The sequence below is a fragment of the Plectrocnemia conspersa genome, unplaced genomic scaffold (assembly GCF_051122295.1).
Source record: "Plectrocnemia conspersa isolate PC_06_02 unplaced genomic scaffold, ASM5112229v1 ptg000003l, whole genome shotgun sequence".
Lineage (NCBI taxonomy): Eukaryota > Metazoa > Arthropoda > Insecta > Trichoptera > Polycentropodidae > Plectrocnemia > Plectrocnemia conspersa.
Window position 1 is genome coordinate 7460798 of NW_028277167.1, and position 20885 is coordinate 7481682.

The window sequence follows — 20885 nt, forward strand, 5'->3', positions numbered from 1 at the left end:
CAAATGGGAACACTTTATATATGTAATATACAAATGAAAATTGACGATAAAGAAACGAATACTTCTAAATTAAACTCAAACAAGCGAGAAAATAAAATCTTACTAATTTTGTACGAAAAGCCTATATAAAAAATCTTACATTCAATATACATGCAAGTATATATCAGAGTCAAAAGAGTGCGAACTTTCCGTCGCACTCCGTGAAAAAAGTGATCAACTAAAACACACTAACATGTCGGCATCAAACACATAACTTCGTCTCCGAAACTACGTTACAAACTTAGCTCCTCTTGCGTCTCAGATTTATTCACAATGTTATTTATATCAATCCGTCGATTTGTATTATTTTCACTTTTCAATATCCGCATCACTGACTCGTGGTCTTTTTTTATAAGTCGGTTCAATGTCATTATCGAACCGTTTCATCCTCTTGCATTACGCATACGCTTTATACGTTTTGAATATCACGCAAAGTTAAAGTAAAAAAATACAATAAACATACTTTGAAAAGCGCACACAATATAATACCAAATAAAATTGACGAAATCGTCGAAACACTTGTGAACATCAATCAGCATCACAAATTATTGACTAGGGATAATCGACAATATCAATATCGTTAATAAGTAGTACAAAAAAAAGTTCAAAAAAACGTAATATACACTCGAGCGCGTTCATCTCGACACTTTTTATATAAAAAAAATATACATTAAAAGAATCATATTTCTTCGTATATTCGTCAAAGCGGCGGTGCCGTGAGGAAGGTGAGCGTAATTGGTGGTCAGTCAGTGAACCAGAGTTGCGGCGGTTGATAGTGAGCTGGAGGACTAGTGTACGCCAAGTGGTGGTGGGCGTGCGGATGGTGCGGGGGCGGAGGCGCCAGATGATGAGGCGGTGGAGGCAGATGGGCCGGAGGCGGAGCCGTCGTTCCGCCGGGGCCGCTGCCACGCCCTTGATGAGCTGGAGGAGGCACTCCACTAAAAATAATAAAAACGTAAATTAACGTTCTAAGTTTAATTTATTTATAATAGTAGCAGCTTATCATAATCTCTCTTCCCTTCGACTATAGATCAATTAATGCATTGTTTTATTGTACAGAATCTATTTGAGTTATTATCTACTATTTTTATTCCTCAGATGGAATCGCTGAAACCGTATTGCGCCTTGACAAAACACAAAACAAACCTTATTGTGGTATATATACGAAAATTGAGCAGTACGAGTAAAAACAATACAACTCGATATTTACCTATGATAATGGAAAGAGGGGGCCACACCGACGTATAAGGGTGCTGCACGATGAGGCGGCGGATAGCTGGGGGACACGCCACCGGCAGCTGGACTGCCTACTATCGCTCCAGAAGATGATCTGTAACATCAACATATAATATGTATATGTTTAAAATTTTATAGCATTGTTTACTTCATAAAACTGCACCAATTTCCCTGTGGACGTGTATATTCGTGCAGTATGGATTTTCATTTAAAAAAATATTTTTTTATACAGTAAGATTTTTTGTTCGATATTTAGACCTCAAAATTTTATGTATAATAACCGTGTTCTTTTTTATTTGAAACATATGTAACGTAAAGCTCTTTAGCTTTCTGCGTTGACGAATTTTGATAAAAATATACCATTTTTGTAGAAATTCAACACTCTTTCCATATTTAACACTCTTTCCATATTTTAAAAATGGATACGGGTTAAGCTGCTACGATGTTTTTAGACAGTTTTTGACCTTGTGATTTATTTTTAACAGCAATAAAGAACAGTTGGTGCTTGAATCGATTATTATATTATTAATTTCAATTGCATATTATCAATTGAAAACATTTTTTTATTGTTTTCGTAAATTGATTCAATTTATTTTAACCCTGCATAATAATGATAATGGGCAATGAAAGTAATTAAAGTGGCAGAAGTGGTGGAGACGCATCAGATATGATGAATTGTGAATATATAGATGAACGTAGATCTGTAAAATATTGTAAAAAAACGCATCTCTTAACCCTTTACGTGCAAGGAGCGGATAAATCCGCTTCACATCGCATGTCCCTTAAGTGCGAGAAGCGGATATATAGTCTTTGTCTCAAATTTAACACATAATTTTTTTATGATATATAATGATGTTTTTATGATGTTATGTTCCAATGACTTTCTACCCTCATTTAATTACTTTTATTACCAAGAATCAGAACACATGTTATTTTTTTGTACATCACAAGAGCTTTGGGGAGAGTGACCCAATTTTTTTTAGTCAAAGATCTGTCATTCCAATGAATTCCACATATGCAATATATGTTTGAATATATATAATATATTACATAGTTTGCATTCAGTTTAATTCTGAAGTCGAAGAGTATTGGTGTGCCTCGAATTTCACTGTTTACAATTTTAGAATTTATAAAAAAAAAATTACCAGAGGAGGAAGAAAGATAAATGACCCAACGAAAAGTTGAATATTGATAGGCTAGCATTTTCCGACGAAGTATGAGGACAAAAAATACCAACTCAATTATCGAGTGTGCAGAATCATGCCCTCATCATGCAAGAAAAAGGGGAGAGGATTTTGCAGAAGGAGGCAGACTTTTAATTTTTAAAATAGACATTAATTTTGAAGGTAAATATAGATGCATAAAGGAATAACTATATACAAATAAAAAAATCGTAATTAAATCTTCAACTTCATTTTTTATTGGATAATTGATTCATTTCGTGACTTTTTATGAAATTTAATTCCGCATGTAAAAGTTTATACTCATATAAAAGAGAAATTTTAAGACAAAATTAATGCAACAAAATACTAAAAATCTAAACAAATAGTATTTTTTATTCAAAGCGACCCTTCGACAACCCTTTCTGCAAGTGCAAGCCCCCATAAATCAATTCTATTGTTAATGCAAGAAAACTCATTCATTTTATTTTAGACCATCACTCTCATATAATTATTGACATTTCTATTTATACAAATTCTCATTGATTTATACTCTTTTTAGGCGTAACTAATTAGACAGTTTATAAAAGTTTTCAATAAAATTTCCTCATTTTTTACTTTTGAATTACGTAACACAATTTCATAAAATATATTTTATTTATTCTAATTTCAAGTAATGTTGAGTAAAAAATATATAAAATTTACGTAAAGGGGGACAAGATGCTAAAAGTTTGAGAAGTAGCCCGAAATAAGTTGATGACCAATCAGAAACTAGGTCGTAAAGAATCACTAGGGTAGTTCAATGACACACGCATTTTTTTTACGAAACACAAGTTTCAACAGAATATATTGACACCTGTTCATTCAATCTCTTTCCTTCTTATAGGTATGAGTGAGATAGCGGTTTGTATATAAGAGACAAAAAATAAATAAATTTTGATTTTATGAATAAAAAAATTAGTCTAGCTGAAAACCATATTTACAATATTCCCTCTCATAATATTCTATTATTATACAACAGATGTCGTTAGTTAATTATTTTTTTCTATTAATTTATCTATTTATTCTTTGAACGTACTATGAGCCGACCGTGGCTGTAAGGTCGAAATTGTGCGTTTCAGTTCAAAAGTTATGATTTTGTTGTTGTAATTCTGTGATGCGCGTAATTCTCGCGAAACAATCTGCCGTTTTACATCATGCAGAAAAAAAGACACGTCAAAATTTTTCATCTTATTCCCAAACATACAATAAATTGTACCTGTAAGGAGTTCCATGAGTCCATCCTGTCTTCAAATGTGCAGCTGGCGGTTGATATTCTCTCATTCCGCTCATCTGAAATGAGAAAACGAAAAATTAATAAATATGTGTACACTTTGCTAATTCGAATCGTTCAATTTTTTCGAATTAATGTAGTTTTACTATCTGAACAAATTTAGACATAATCTCATAATTTTCAATATTATAAGAGCACACATTTAAAATATAATATGAGTTTTACATACACTTTCTCTCTTGGGGTGATGAATTGGAGTATATTGACCACATTGGTAGTCTTGCATTGTGTTTCTCATAATATGGTTGGACTGGTATATGAAAAAAATAATATACACTTACTAACCTCTTCCATTTTACACGATTAGCAACACAGCATTACGGTTATTATTGTTTTGATGCAAAATATTCGACGAGTACACACCTGAGGAGTGATGATGTAATCATTGGACGGGGGTTCTTGTTTGGCAGCACACTCAGACTGCGCCATTGCCAGCAATCTCTTCTTTTGATGCTGCATCGTGGGTCCGCTGTGAGCCGGAGCTGGAGCGTGATTCAATTGAACGACTCCCTGCGAGGGTACTGCGGACGACGTATTGTTCGATGTTGACGCATGACTGCACACGGATTGCGTACACGGCTCGTGTTTTATAGTCTAAAAAATATAATATCAAGGTAATTATATGTTGTTGAACGTCGGCTAAGTAGTTTATAAATTTCGAACTAACCTGAGAAGTCGGTTGGTAAGTCGGCTGTGAAACGTTTTGATGCAAATGTGAGTTTCCATTATTGTTATTATTGCCGCTGCTGCTACTGCTGCTACTCTGATGATGATGATTATTATTTTGTATGTTATGCGGTTGATGGTGGTGGGGCGTTGGCTTATTCCTCGGCGACTCAATCTCAGGTTCGCTCACTGTCACGCAAACTCCGCTGCTGCATTCGGCAGCTATGATAAAAATAAATATTATACACATTCAAAATAATTTCAATAGCAACTAAGTAAGGCAATTACTTGGCGGTGCAACTATCACTTGTGGAGCGGGTGGATTCCGAGTTTTAGTGTTTGAGGAAGAAGGCGGCGCTGTCGCTTCGTCTTCGGAGTCAGATATGGTAATGACCGACACTGCCGGCGACGGCGTGTCATCGTGTATCGTTATCGTTTGTTGATGTTGATTGGCTTGCACCGGCGGCGGCTGCGTCACAACGACAGATTGTTGTCCTCGAACGACGTTGATACTGTCCCATGATCCGTTCACAGATGGCGGTTTTCGACCAGAACTAAATGCATAAATAACGATTAGAGTGAAATAATAACAATTTAATGATTAACGTAATTTAATCCTATCTTACGAGTTCTGTTCTGGCCAGTGGTTATGATGTGACGATCTTCGTTGAGGCGGAGTTCCTTCTTTGACTCGTTTCTTGACCGGACTCAACTGTGTCGGTTCTTTCTTTTCGGTCGCGATTCTATAATGGTGAGGATGGTGTTGATGTTGTTGATGATGTTGATTGTGATGATGTCCGTTTTGTTGGTGGTGAGTCGGATGCGGTAAAGTTTGTTGATGATGGTTCGCGGCCAGTCCGGAAGAATGATGAATCTTCGACGATCTTTTTGTTTGCGCGTGATGATGATGCTGCGGTGGCCATGCGGAAGAATGATCGAATGTACCGTAAACTTCTCCGACTTCAACGCCAAACACGGGTCGACCGTCCTGTGAATTGAACGATAGAAATTAGAGCACAATATTATTTTTATGGAAGTTGTGAGTGTAGATTTAATTGTACCGGTAAAATTGCTGCTGAATCTACGGCAATGAGCGAAGTTCGCGGCGGCCACTCCGCCTCTGCTAATTGCAGCGCATGATGATGCGAATGCGGGTGTGGGTGCGGCGGCGGAGGAGCCTGAGGAGGCGCTTGAACGTGATGGTGAGGTTGCGGTGGGCCAGGAGGGGCTCCACCGGCTGGCGGTGGAGCCCTCCAGCCAAGCACCACCCCCCTCGTTCCAGCTTCGACTACCGAAACTGGTACATAACCGGCGCCAGCAGCACCTCCGACACCTACACCTACACCGACTCCCAATGCGCCTCCAGGCGAAGCACCCATACTCTATAATTAAATAGATTATAATAAAAATATCAATTTATACAAAATAAATATTTGCAAATAATTACTTGATATGTTGGTTGACACAATATTGAAGAGACCAATTGATGTTGGAAAGGATCAGGTCTTGCAGCAGTTGCATATTGTCTGCCCACAGTGCCGCTCACTGTGCGACCGCCTCCATAAAACGGATACTGTAACAAAACCATATTTAGTACACGTAATGCTTGAAATATTTTTCCAAAGTTGTTCAAAAAACTAATATTTTTTTTCTTTCCTTTTTTTCAAGTAAATAATAAATATTCAACAAAAAAATAAAAATATTTTTTCTTTTAAAACATTTACTCGAAAAAATACGTTTTTTTATAATATAATAATAATAAAATTAAACAATAGAAATAATGATTCATAATTCCATCTTTGAAAACCGAAAATCATGTGCGTAACCCATCCTTTACACTTAAAGCGCCGGAATCCGATTAATACGCTTTTTGGGGACTTGACCGTACAGCCGGACACGTGTTAACACGCTTTTATGAAACTCGATCTTTAACAGATTCTTACCGACTCTTACTAACGGATTAATTATACTTTAGATAGTATATTCTTCTAGCATATGTCGTTATTATAATCCTTTCCATACAAAATTAAATAATTAAAAAATAATTAGTAGTTCAAGAAAAAATCTTTTCGAATATCCTTCCTTGTACATAAATGTCACACCATAACGAAGATTTTTTCCCTTTTGCGTAAATTGAATATTTACGACCGAAAAGTTATCACTGGTATTGTATTGTATCTTTTTTCGATCACGTGCAAATATGCCGGCTGTACGTGTATTTTTTCGTGCAAAAGTATGGCACATTAGTGGTTAATTGATTAAAAGTGCGTACCAGGTTATCGTAAGGAGCCGATCGTAATCTCTGTTGGTTGATGGTGAACGTGAGATGAGTGTGAGTACTGGCTGACGATGCAGGAACAAAGTTGCTGATGAGAGCAGTGGCCGGAGCCGCTGGGCCCATACCCACGCCCACTCCAACGCCAACCCCGACTCCAACTCCGACTCCGACGGTACTACCGTATTCGACACCAGACGAACGACGACAAACCTGTAAAAATACAACACATACATATAGCACATATTTATAAAAAAATACATAAATCGATAAAATGACGTTTACCTCCATCATCTGTACACTAGCTTTTACATTGTTACAGTGTGCGTAATCTACGAGATGAGCTAAGGTGACGAACGCGTGATTCAAAGCTTCGCCCGGTGTGATACGTCGTTCCTGGATTAATAAAATTGCGATCAGTATTCACTTGATTAAATAAACGACGTAAATCCTTACTTGGTCCATTGTGAGCATTCGTTTCAGCAGATCGATGAATTCTCGTCTGTCTGCCTTTTCGGCGAGCAACTGCCCACCTTCTAAGTCGGTGGGTACGTTCACTTGACCGATATCGTCGAGGCAATTGAAGATATACTTTCTCGCTTCTTTGGATTTGATGCCGGTTTCGAGCTCGTGCTCCTCGGGCGTCTTGAGCCGCCAGAACGGATACGTGCTGTCCATGTCGCGGTAGAAGAACTTCGTCGTCTTGGATGCGCTCGTCAACATATGCTCTGTCGGCAATCCCTGCGTCTGAGAAATGTATCTGATTTGATCGAATTCCGAGCTGCCGGGGTACAGCGGCCATCCGAGAAACAGTTCGGCGACCACACATCCCAGTGACCACATGTCGATCGCCTCGCAGAAAGCCAAGCCCAATATTATCTCCGGCGCTCTGATGAAGAATAATAAAAAAAGATGTGTCAGATCATAAAAAAGAAGCAATATCTTAGCGGAAAAATGAAGAGTAATACAATATATACCTGTAATAACGACTTTGCAAATATGTGTTGCAAACCGCTTTACTGACGTGCGAAGCACTTCCAAAGTCAATGACTTTGACCCTATAGGGCTGGCGTGCGGGCTCGACCAACATTATATTTTCTGGCTTCAAATCAGCGTGTATAAGTCCCAATTGCTAAATATAAATTTATACATATATATTAATGAAAATAACACATATCGTATGCCATGTTTTATATTCAATACACACCTTCAATTTAAGCAGAGCTGTAAGCACCTGCTGCAATATTGGTCTGATGTATTTTAAAGGTAGAGGAGAGAATTTGTTCTGTTTGAGGAAGTCGTATAAGTTCTGCTCCAGCATCTCGAACACGAGGCACGTGTGAGATTTGTGCTGGAAGCACTCGTAAGCTCGCACGAAATTGAACTCATCGGCATTTTCGTGAGATAGCCTCGATAGAATTGACACCTAAAAATAAATTTATTAATGTTGTATTTTATTAAAATTACGTATAATACAAATAAAGGTGATCCAACTTCAGTTTCCGAAACATCTGCTTGTATTGTATTAATGAAATCTTTATAGGTGTAATTGCTTTTGGAATATCAACACAAAAAGCTTAATATTTTCATATGTGTAAATTATATAAGCAATGTTTTCATTGCCGTTATTAAATGCAAGGTAAATGGTTATCTTCAATTGCTGAACTTTTTAAAAAAATAACATAAATTTAAGGATATCTTCAGATTTTTTTATTAATCAAATATTTGATGTATTTTATTAACCCTTTTCGTGTCACGGTATATTTCGTAGCATATGTCAGCTATTTTTAGAATTTAAAATAAAATATATGTCAAGTGTTATTGACTTGTCAAAGAATCTTATAACCCGAATCTCATCGCCTTCTAACGAGCTTCAAATCCTTTAAAAAACAACATTTATTTCCTACATTAGTTGCTTGCAAAATATGTGAAATGTTGGAGTGGTCCAATTATTTTGTCACACCCATGTATTTTTTATAAAATATAAAATAGCAATATAACAATAATAAAAAATCTTTTCGGCCTTTTTGATGACACCTCATCATATAATGTGTGAAATTTGATCGAGAAATATCATATTACAAAGGCGCGAACTGGAGGGACACCTCTAACTGACTACAAAACACTTTTATTCAAGTTCTACACCAATTAATATGTTATTAAAAATTACAAAGGCGCAAATGGCTAGTGACAATTCTGGCAACGTTGAAAAGAAGCACATTAACCTTTCTAATGCCACGCGAGCGTTTTGTTGCTTGTTATGGTCATGACGCTAGTGCCGTGTGAAACTTTTTTCTGTCTCGCAAAAAAAACTATTATTTATACTAAGAAAAAAATACTACAAGCTGTGTTGAAGCATTAAAAATTATGATAATTTAAATAGCGAGTTTAAAAACGATGAAAACATTTTTTTCTTGAGCGACGTCAGGAGCGATGTATAATATGTAGTTTGCAAATAAAATATAAAATAAATATCAAGCGCTTGACTAAATAATTTAAGTCAGAGGCCTTTTAGGAATGTGAAGAGGGTCAACACGTGCTTTCCTAATGTTTATGACCTTTTTTTTAATCTAAAAATACGCAGCACTGAGGGCGAAATATGTTATAAACATTGTGGCACAAAAACGGTTAATTTTAGTCAAGACAGCTATTCAAGCGGTAATATTTTTAAAGGTTTCTCCATAGATTAATATATACCTAAATAGTCTTGTTATATTATTTCTTAATTTATGTAACAGATTCTGTATATGTACCGTATGTGGCTCTTGGCATAGGAAACTTGAAATGGATCAACATATATATAATTAAGCTACTCACTTCAATTTGTCCCTGACGGGCGTACGATGGGTGGTTTTTAAGTATCTTGATGGCGACAATTTCATTCGTGCCCTTCTTCCAGCACTTGACAACTTGTCCGAAGGTGCCTCGGCCGAGAAACTCGAGTACTTCATATTGGTTCGCTGAGGAGTACAGCACTTCGTGCTGCACCAGTTGGTAGTCCCCATCGCCACCACCTGACCCTGCAACGGAGCAATACATGACATCGTTCGCTAAAGAACCAGTTAAATCATAAAATCAAATATTCAAATTACTAAACTAAGGGCAAAGGTTTCGTTAATAAAGGACTGTGATGTTTTTTTAAAACTATTGTGATATATTGAATCGATTCCTGTAGTAATAAGTAAGTAATCTAATTGTCATTATGATTCAATTTGAGCCGTAACTCTTAGTTAGTTTGTCAAGGGTGTATATATGTTAAAAAGAAAACAAATCAAAATAGTGTTTGTGTTGGATGTGTGCGTGAAAAAAAAGGGTAAAAGAGGGGGTATTACGTTTAGGGTTACCTTGCGGCTGGGGCGGGTGGTTGGCGCCGCCCGCCGCCAGCTGCTTGCTGTGGGAGGCCGTGGTGGGGCCGGTGGTGGGCCCTGGGCCGGGGCCGAGGCGCGGGCAGCAACGCGGCGCCCGCTCACCATCTCCCGCGGCCCGCCGCGAGCCGCCTGACCAGCAACGCTGCTGGCCACCGCACGAGCACGAACAAGACCAGCACGCTCTCTGAAACGTCAAATACTCCACCGGTTAGACTGCAATATATAACAACACGTATAAATAATAAAACTGTCAATTGTGACATTCCAGGATGACTGGCTTGTATTCTGACGTTGTCATCTCGAAAGAGTTGGGATAGCCAACGGAGTGGAGTGGGTTGATTCGGACCAGATCGTAAATGTGGACGATACAAAAATAAACTGGGACATTGGGACAAACCCAACACGTCAAACGAACCGGGAACCGGCGCATTCTCGACGCTCTTCTTTATATAAGATTTAAACCATCGCACGGATAGTGTTACTATTACCGCAGGACTAATATTTTGTTTATAATCTTCCTTTTTGATAATAATATCTATTTTGAAAAAAACTATTTTTTAATAATTTTAATTGAACATAAATGTCAATTGACTAATAAAATTAATGTATTATTGTTACTGTGTATGAACGATAGATATACAGTCTACAGATTGTGTATAGACTTATATAACCAGTCAAATCAATCTCTTGAATTAATAGAAACAAAGCTTTGGCAGCGTTTATTATTTTGTGCATTACTATTTATTTATATCATAAGAAACGTCCAGATCCATTTAGAAAGTTTTAAAAGTTAATCGCGAGTAAAATCATACATATTTTATTGATATTTTTCCATATGAATATATGTATAACAAAAACAATTAGATCTATTTTGTGTGATTTTATAAAACACAACAAAAATATTATTGAGTTTGATGTACCATATTGTTTCTCAACATCATTTATTTTTATCGTAAAAGTGGCATCATTAGATTTAGACGAAAACTTGCCAGCAATTAGCGTTAATCATGTTTTTAAATATACAAAAATAAAACAATAAATAACTCTAATCTAAAAATTAAATAAAATTTATTATAGTTATGCATTTAAGTACAGTTAGTTATATATACATAAGTTATGCATGGACATTTAAACATAAAGAAACCATCGAAAACAGGTAACGTTCGACGAAACTTAGCCATGAATATTTACGCCATGTGACACAATGGTAAATGATAAATAACGATTATTTTAATGTGTCATAAAAAATAACAATCATGCGAAACACACATTTGTATGCGATATGTTAAAATATTTTCTCACAGTCCAAACCGCTGTAACATGTCTTATAAATGACGAAATATAAGACGACTTATATTTGAGAATTTAGCAACTGTATTAATTCAATTCAATGGAGATAAGGTGTATGCTTTTTGTAATAATATTTTGCTTTTGCCATATTTTTGTTGTATAATTCAGTAAAATCTTTATTTTTCGTCAAAGTGTATTTCTGAGATATATTTAAATTTAATATAAAAAAACTTACTGCGTAATACAGATTTTTCATAATTTTCGCATTTCAATATTCGAGAGAGAGAGAGAGAGAGAGAGAGAGAGAGAGAGAAAGTCGAAGGTGAGATATTTTTCTCGGGCAACCCGATATTGAAAGGAGACGGGAGAGAATAAAAAAACGCGGTGTCCGTCGTAACGACGATGTATATTGGATTTTTATTCGTCCCTCAATGCCCTTAAGAAGGTCGAAGTTGAACCTCATCGTAATAATACTATATAACGCGGCGTATGGCGCATCGTAACGAGACATACATAGAAATTGAACTGTAGCAGTATATTTTTCGAGTTTCTCGTTTGCGTTTATTGACTTAAAAATGCGTAGCATGAACTCGAAAGTAATGAAATATGGTTTTGAGATTTCAGCGAAAGATTATTCAACCTATAACGCAACAATCAAATATGAAATATTATATCTACACATAAAAGCGAAGGGATGAGAGTTAAGATAAAACACAAAGGACATATGTATATCTATATATATACATATTAAGTACGGAATCATATTATATTAATTCGTATCAAGTGAATAATATGTTTTTCGGCACTTTTCTACGAGAGACAATAAGTCAAGAATGTATACATGAAAAAAATCGGCTCGCTCCGGTGATGTACACTTAGTGTACATGTAAAAAAATAGTGATTTAATATTGGAAAAACGTTATAATAATAAATAAGCAACGTCGAAATGTAGCAATTGTTGTGATATAAGTGCTGAAAGTTAATGAATATATTGGACATCGCGATTATTATGAATACATACATCTCAAACTGTGCTTGATGCGCAAATCACCAAGGTCAATCAAACACTTGTCATCGATCATGTGTTTTAAATCTTTCAAATGAAATTAAAGTAACGTATGACGAAAATACAGACACAATTTGGAAATTAATATGAATTTTGGCAATATAAAACGGTTTAAAAATTATAATGTAAATTGTCAAATAAACCACCAACATTTCCATAATATAAGTTATTATTATAGTATATTTATTTTCAAGAGTCAGTGCGCAATAACATCGTTTAACGCGTAATCATAATGTGCTCTCAAATGTCGTTGGCCGTGAGATCAATCGATTAATTGAGAATGACAATCATAGCGCAGAAATTTAAGAGAACATTATGATTGCGCGTTAAACGATGTTATTGCGCACTGACTCTTAAAAATAAATAGACTATAGCAATAATTAGTCATGGATTTTAATGTAAATATAATATTACTTTCATAATATTGGTCATAGTGAATATCATTAAGAACTATTCAAGCTTAGACATTTTTATAATATAGCTCATTTTCGAATGTATATCATACAACATATTCTATGTCTGTTATATCCTCGTTTATTACAAATTATATATATATTTTTATTAGGCATATTTATACAGATTTGCGTATAATACATGACATGTACACTCGATGTACATCACAGGAAGGCAAAGGTTAATGTTGTAACATTTAGACTTCGAGGGGAGAAAATATACATAAGCGCATCATTAACTATTTTGAATGAAATATAGATGGTTTAATTCAATTTGTAGAAATGAATATGAACAAAAAATATTTGAGTGTAGAGCGCAATTTATTTATTTGTTATGGCATATGATAAACGTTGATGAAGGGAATTAAAAAAAAAATGTGGAATACATACAACTAAATACAGTAAAATCTCTTTGAAACGAATACCGAAATAACGAAATTCCCAGTATAACGAATCTTCAATTAGTCCCCGAAAAACTTTCATACAAAATGTTTTCATTGTAATGAAGACTGATCTCAGTATAACGAAATATTTGACGTTACAACTTGACACAATATTTCTCAGAGTTCAGTTCGTCCTTGACTTGGCATATCCCTGATGTGATCACAAGCGACATTCAAGGTGTTTCGCCGACCCTCAAACTTTTTTTTAACAATTTTATTGTGTTCATTAAAAATGGAATCTTGTAAGAGGTTATTTTGATGCTGTAGTAATATGGTATTAAAAAAACAAAATATAAATATAACATCTACCTTATATTCAATATAAGGAATTTTTTTATTCGGTTTATACTACCTTTTTCCATTAAACAAAAACGTACATTGCGTACATCTCTAATACCGTAAGTGAATTAACTTCTAATAAATTTCTACAAATCCCAACAAGCGTATTCAAATACATTCAAAGTATATTCAATTAAGCTTTTCATTTACACAGATAGCGCGTTAAAATAATACAATAGCCAACTACCCGCGTTTAACAAACGTTACCGTTGTCTGTTTTATAGATACAGCATTTTCATTAAAATTATATTAAATAATTAAATAACGCACAATGCAGAGCATCAATCGTTAATTTATATGTACACAAAAAATCTATAAATCAATATTGTATTGAAAGTGTTATTTCACGCGTATGTTTTAAATGTGGAGCAACATATGCGTGAATAATTTAATACCATGAATTATATATTTGAACTATATATAATACACATATGAATAAAATATTAAAATTACACGTGTTTCAGGTATGTATGTATGTGACCGACAAATGAATGCACATTATTATTATTAAAATAGTATTATATAATATATATATACATATACGTTTGTGTCTGGGCTAGATCTTAGTGAGATTAAAAGTCAGCGTTTTTACTTACTTAGCATTTGAAATACATTTTAGCTCTTCAGACAAAAGGTCGAAAGGTTAAAACGTTTAATAATACATTTTAAATATTCATATTTATTATATATAGTACATTCATTGTTGGATTTATAAAGGGGAAGGTGTATTGTAGCAAAAGTCTTACACCGATTCTGCGAAACTGATATTGAAAAATATTTTAAACGTGTAAATAATACGTATATCTATATCCGGTTAGAAGGTAATATTTCATTCATCGGCAGATAATGAATAATCAACAAGCGTACGTATATTTACCTAGCTGATCTTGATTAACGATGAAACAAAAAAACAACGATAGATAAATGTCATATACGACAAGCGATTTCTTATCGTTCCGCAGAAGTCAAAGAGCGAAGAAAAGGCCTTATCGTTCTATAAAAGTCAAAAGGTGAAAAAAAGTCTTCATATAGGTTTTGACTATTATCTTTTACCTCTCGCCTAAGCAATATATACAAGTTGGTAAAAATACTTTGATTGATCTTTGTAGTAAATAGTGTAGCTAAAAAAACGCAACCAAAATTCGAAATTATAATCTGAAAGTTTTTATCGATTCATTATCAAATATATAACATACCATATGTATGTACTTAAATTTGTCAGTTCTCACACGTTTTATCTTCACATGAGGTTTTGGTTTCGTCGATATCTTTTGACATTATCGGACTTTAAAAAACCAATCAGGTGTGACATTTCCAAATTTTTTTTGACGGTTTTACGAGGATGTTGACAAAGTATGTATGTATGTACACATACGTATATGAAAATAATGGTACAAATAATTAAGTGTGAATTATATTGAAATGCGCGGGTATATCACTGTAATCGGGCGTGTCTCTAAAAGGCTATACTAAAGACTGTTATGGGTCGAATAGTATTGGGCACAATTTCAACGGTGCTTGTTTTTGCGTTTTACACCAAATTATGATTTGTGCATATTGAATGGTTAATGATAATCTTTTTCCTGTGTAAGCTTTTATGCTATTTAATTAAAATAATTGTGAGTAAAACATCTCAGAAACGAAATTTCGCGCTGCGCGGCCTATTAGAGGTTTACATTTATAAAAAAATAAACGCAAATTTAAATTATTTATTTAAATTTTTTATTACAAAAGGCCCTGAGTAAAAATATAACCTATAAAAAAAATCAATTGTGCCAATCAAGTTTGCCAATATCAATAATGGAGATTTTTGTGTTAAATAAAAATTACAAAGTCCATTGACTAGGTATATACAAAGCAAGTCCAAAACTTTTATTGTAATGGACCGTAAGAAAAAAAATCTTATATTACGCGTTAAAAGCGCCATAAACCAAATCCTAACTACGACACGGTAGCAATTTATTACGCATACCGTAAGTAAAAATGAAGGAATTAGCTAAAAGCATCATTAAATGCATTAAAACAGCCGCTCAGGACCTTCTGAATGTGTTATATCGAAATAATTCCAACTTTAAGGGAAACGTAACACAAAAGATATTCCAGCAATAAATGGAACTACACATCTAATTAGTCGTAATTGGCTATGGCAGCGAAAAATAAGCGAAATTGGCTTCTGACAACACTTTGTCAAGAACTTCTACATGAACTCTGAAGCGGCCGCTTCTCTCTTCACATCAATCATGGTTATAAAAATCTAGAGTTCAACCCGCTACATATACGATTAGATCCTTCGCGTATATATAACAAAACTGTACATATTCTATAATAAAGAGACTATTCTATCACGACCTGTGTGTCAGAATAGAATAGTCTCTGAAATCGAGGCTAATCCAGAGATATAAAATAGATTACAAGGCTAGATTATTATGGTCGAGTGTAGCATATGTAGCATTATGGGATGATAGCAAAGCAACACGCGTATGAATGTGTGACACTTTGATTGCACTGGAAACAAATACATCATATGGAAACTGGACACAAATAAATATATACTGTATAACAAAATTTGGCAGAAAGAAGAAGCAAAAACAAATCTATATCTTTTGTTAAACAATATATTTTGACAATATTGTAGAATAATTAATTTTGAGTTGCTCAAACAAGACAAAAATACTATGAACAGATGGGTTGATTAAATCAAGCATTAAAAACAAAAAGAACTGGTATAGGGAATTGTTGATATATGGTAATGAACAGTAGCAGTAAAAATAAAATTTATCTGACAGGTGCTAGTAAAATTATATGATTGCAACTTTTCTATACGTAGTATTATATACATTTACGTACTCATCATTATTTATTCACATGCGATGTATAAGTGTTACAGTGAATGTGTATTTTTCAGTGAAGTCATGTAGGCGGTAATGAAATTATATGCCGCGAAAAATTATATGTTCATTTTCTGTTCAAACCCAAACCCAACGTAATGAAAGTTACAAAACTAATTATAGCTATCATTAGGTCAAGTGCAAAATATTTCTCGCGGGGGAAAATAAACGGAAGAATAAGTATAGACATATGTCGCGTCATGCACATTGCTCTATAGTTTGTTTTAAAAATGACAGGTATTCTTACCAATATTACTACAAACTAATGAGTGTTGGTTAAAATATTTGGTCAATAGAAGGGCGCAAAAACAATTATCACTTCTCAGATGTCAAAAATTCACGTAACGGCGCCGACACGATTTTATTGCTTTTGACGTGAATTTTTGACTTCTGAGAAGGGATAATTGTTTTTTTCGCTCTCCATTGCACAAAATTTGGTTTAGATATGCTTCATTCGATTCCCACTTATTGTAAGTTGTAATATTGTTATAAAAAGTTGTAATATGAACGCTAGATTCTGGTCAAACAAAAGCAAGGGAAAAGTTGTAACATATAAATGAACAATAATATTATAGTATTTGCATGTACGGACAAAAAAAACGTCACGATGTGGACTAGGCGTGGCTTATCAAATAGGTACTATTCCCATATAGTAATTTTTTATATTATGTAATTGGTGAAAGAAAAACAAAGGAGATGTTTAAAAACGTAATTGAAAATCATATATTCATATGGAAAATTTCTTCGAGAAATATCATACGATGGACAAATATAACTAATGTATAAATATATTTAGTGTTGCATATATCAAAGTAATAAAAAATAAAAATGTTGGGAGCCATCAGTGCTGTGTGAAATACAATAATGAAAAATTAGCTAAATACTATTTATAAGGATAGAGTATATATAAATATTCGTTTTTTTGTCATTGCATTCTTGGATGTTTTTTTTTTAAAAAGTGGTCCCAACATCTGAAACGGATACACGGTATAAACAAATGATAGGTAAGTCTAATTTTTGTCATTAAATAAATTGGACCGCAGTGGATTCAATAAAGGAAAGTCGTAAGAACACATTTTAAAATTCATGTGTTTTTTAAATATCCAAGTTTTTTAATTAGGATTTTTTCTTTGAGTACTCCTAATATACATATTAGATAAACATATGGTGGCAAATGTTACACATATAATAAATAAGATAAGGTCTGTCCATTTATACTATCGTGATATTATACATTTCAGAGAAGCAAGATCAAGCTAAGTTGCTTCAGAAGCCCATAAGGTTGTTAATATGTAAGCATATGTTTATACCAAGCCAGAGATAACTGTGTTCAAAAGATTAAGTTCGTAGTTCTATAATAGGTATGATAAAGTTCGTGCAATTGTGCAATTGCATTCAGATCCACTTACCAATTCGCATCCACAAGTCAAACATCTGGTAGGAAATCCAGGCTGATTTGACGTAACTTTGAACACAAGGTAAATCACTAAATTTTCCACTAACTATTGTCGTTCGAGTTGGAAACGGCACACAAACACAGTCACGTTGGATTGACACGCGGCCGGAGACAACCGTCAACCGGAGCGCTCCGAAGCCGAGCGCTAAGTGAAAGCGCGCCGACTATGAATGACGACGGGCCGCGCGGCGCGCGCGGGCGGCGCCGGCCGAGGAGGCGCACCGAAAAAATAAAAACGGCCATATGTTTACGACGGACTCGGGACACCGGCGCTCAGCTGTGGGACGTAAACACAGCACGCACGCAGATGGAGGCGGCAGCCGCCGGCGCGCAAAAGGTAAAATTGTAAAATCGATAGAGACGTTTCGCGGCGGGCTATGTTTAGAGCGAGCGTCCCGGGACGCGTCCCGCCAGCGGAGACGAAGGCAGGCGGGCGCACACGCAACGCGCGACATTATCAAAAGCGGCCGATAGGGACAGGGATAGGGAAAGTGCGTCGTCTGGCGGCGGCGCCCTGGGCGAAGGGCGAACGGGCGCGACCCTGGCAAGGTGAACCCTGCGCGTGCCGGCTAAGCCAGGCGTGTATGTACATACGCGCTTATTGGCGAAAATCACGTTAATCCGTAAGGGACATGATGAAACGAAAACGTTTCAGAAGCACTGCTTTATTTTTAATCAAAAAAGCCGAGTACTGATATATTCTTTGAAAGGAATGTATAACCTCTGAATTATGTATAAGATTCGAAACACCCTTGAACTATGTTAATTTGAAACGTGAAAATCAAAACTGGTGAAAGTCAAAAGGATTTTGTATTTCTAAATGTTTGGAAATCACAAAAAATTAGATAAGGGATTATTCTACATTATATATTTTCAATCGCTGGAACCACTTTATCGTTGACATCCACGAAATACGTGATAAAATATCTAGAAATATATAACGATTACGAAAAGGCTTTGAAAATATGTTGAAAGTTGAAAATATTCCATCTTTATGAATACAAGTTTATCTTATGATTCATTGAGTTTCCGTTAGAAATAAAATGTTAAGTTACATATATTTATAATGGCCGCCTCTAGAATTTTCGTACATATCGGGCTGTAACTTGATGTTGGTTTTTAGGTGCTCAACGTTTCGGGTTTATCTGCGTAGACACGACATAACAAAAAAAACAATGCCGTTAAATTGCATGATTTTAGCGGCGAGTTGACGTCACAAAAACGTGAAATAATGCGACATGCGATCATCGATTTTGTGCCAAAAATAATCGGTTATCATGCGCCTATACATTACACTGGGGGTGGGAAACCCCGGCCCGCTAGCGTATTTTGGTTGGTCCGCTGCAGATAGAACTCAAAATTCAATAAATCTACCAATTTCTAATAAAAAATGAAATGATGTATTTTTTTAATATCCTTGACTATTTCTGCCCGTAAAAAGTTATGGGTTACACTCAGCTGACGCCGCAGTTCGGTGGTAAAATAGTGGGAACATGCTCATGAGATCATTCAAAAAAGGGAAACTCTGTTGTGTGATCTAGCATTCATGGTGGACATTACTTTCGGAGCCAAATGTGAAGCTGCAGGGCACCAGTCAGCTACTCAGCTCTCCGCTTTCAAACGTGAAATCATTTGAAGCTAAATTCAAATTGTGGAAAGTGTAACTCGAAAGTTATACCACGGTGGATTTCCCCACTCTGGATTGACAAAAGCCTTCTGAGACGCGGCATTTAATAAAAGATCCAAGAACGTGAAAAGAAAGCAAATGGAATTGAACATCATTGCTACACCGTTCGATGTGAAACTAGTTGATGTACCTAATATGTAAAATATAGATCGAAATTATTCAGTTGCAAAGCAACGATGTGCTGAAAGCTAGTTACAACAACCTCCTACAATAATTTGGATACACAGTTTCTATAGAACAATTGAACAATTTCGTAAATGTGTTGTTACAAACTTTGAACACGCGTGATTATTGACAGCTGTCTGATTTACAGTGCTGCCAACATAATAAACTCGAATTGGATCATCCTATACAAGTTTCTTCGCGCGCGAAATTTAAAATACGTAAGGCACACAAAATCGTGTCAAATCATTCAGCATGAGAGCAACTTTGAAGATTTACTATTTGGCGAGCTACATAAAAAAGGTAATTCGATTTACTGCGACGTAGCGACACAATTTTGGAGGAATAATTATAATTTCAAGGAACGGTTATTTTACGTGGCAAATGTGATGGACGAATAACTCGAGTATATTCAATTATAAGCCCTATTCTAGGGGAGCTACCATGTAATAATATCATTGGGACGTTAAAATATAAATTTTTCGACTTTTCCCAAATATATTTAACAAAATCTGTCAAAATCTTCAAAAACTGAATAAAAAGATAATTTAACAAAGCTAGATAATTATCCATATTACAGCACTATAACACAGATTCAGTAACAGATTTTCCAAATACATAATTTAAATTTTTGCCTTAATTTTCTAACTTGGCAACGCTATTCCAATGTTTTATATAATATTAATAAAAATAGTCTCAAAATGACTAAAATTTAATGAGATAAACCACTTACCGGTCATAGTACTTTTTTAAAAATTACTCAAAAATGTTTGGCACGAACATACCATGTACTATACTATACAGCCGTTGTAAAACGTTAAAAAATATTCATACAAATTTAATTTTATCAAAAAAAATTCTGATTTTTGAGATGAAAATTTACAAAATATAAATTTACGAGTTAACTTGTGCATGGCCATGAAAGGGTTAATGCTTCTCTTGTGGTCAATTATATATCGCAATGCATCGAGCGCAGCATCTAAGGCACCTATTAGCTCTGACAGATGAAAATAATTCAATATAAA

At 34.9% G+C, this 20885-nt stretch overlaps 1 protein-coding gene across 6 annotated transcripts in view; it reads right to left on the bottom strand.

Annotated features, from left to right (window-relative positions):
* Positions 1-352: 352 nt before the first annotated feature.
* Hipk (Homeodomain interacting protein kinase) overlaps positions 353-20885 on the bottom strand; it is an 81991-nt gene continuing 61458 nt past the window's right edge. For 3 of the 6 annotated variants that reach the window (XM_088182953.1, XM_088182954.1, XM_088182956.1), the window contains 17 exons: positions 10042-10261; positions 9527-9729; positions 7917-8135; positions 7687-7841; positions 7166-7598; positions 6995-7105; positions 6707-6922; positions 5882-6007; positions 5496-5816; positions 5061-5422; positions 4723-4988; positions 4436-4656; positions 4132-4362; positions 3938-4018; positions 3694-3767; positions 1250-1369; positions 353-977 (listed from right to left, as the gene is read on the bottom strand). In XM_088182953.1, coding sequence (XP_088039079.1) covers positions 782-977; positions 1250-1369; positions 3694-3767; positions 3938-4018; positions 4132-4362; positions 4436-4656; positions 4723-4988; positions 5061-5422; positions 5496-5816; positions 5882-6007; positions 6707-6922; positions 6995-7105; positions 7166-7598; positions 7687-7841; positions 7917-8135; positions 9527-9729; positions 10042-10261 — 3555 coding nt within the window. In that variant the 3' untranslated portion in view covers positions 353-781. Of the gene's footprint in view, positions 978-1249; positions 1370-3693; positions 3768-3937; positions 4019-4131; positions 4363-4435; positions 4657-4722; positions 4989-5060; positions 5423-5495; positions 5817-5881; positions 6008-6706; positions 6923-6994; positions 7106-7165; positions 7599-7686; positions 7842-7916; positions 8136-9526; positions 9730-10041; positions 10262-17964; positions 18107-20885 lie in introns of those variants that run through there. The other 3 variants (XM_088182955.1, XM_088182958.1, XM_088182957.1) reach the window with 2 other exon arrangements.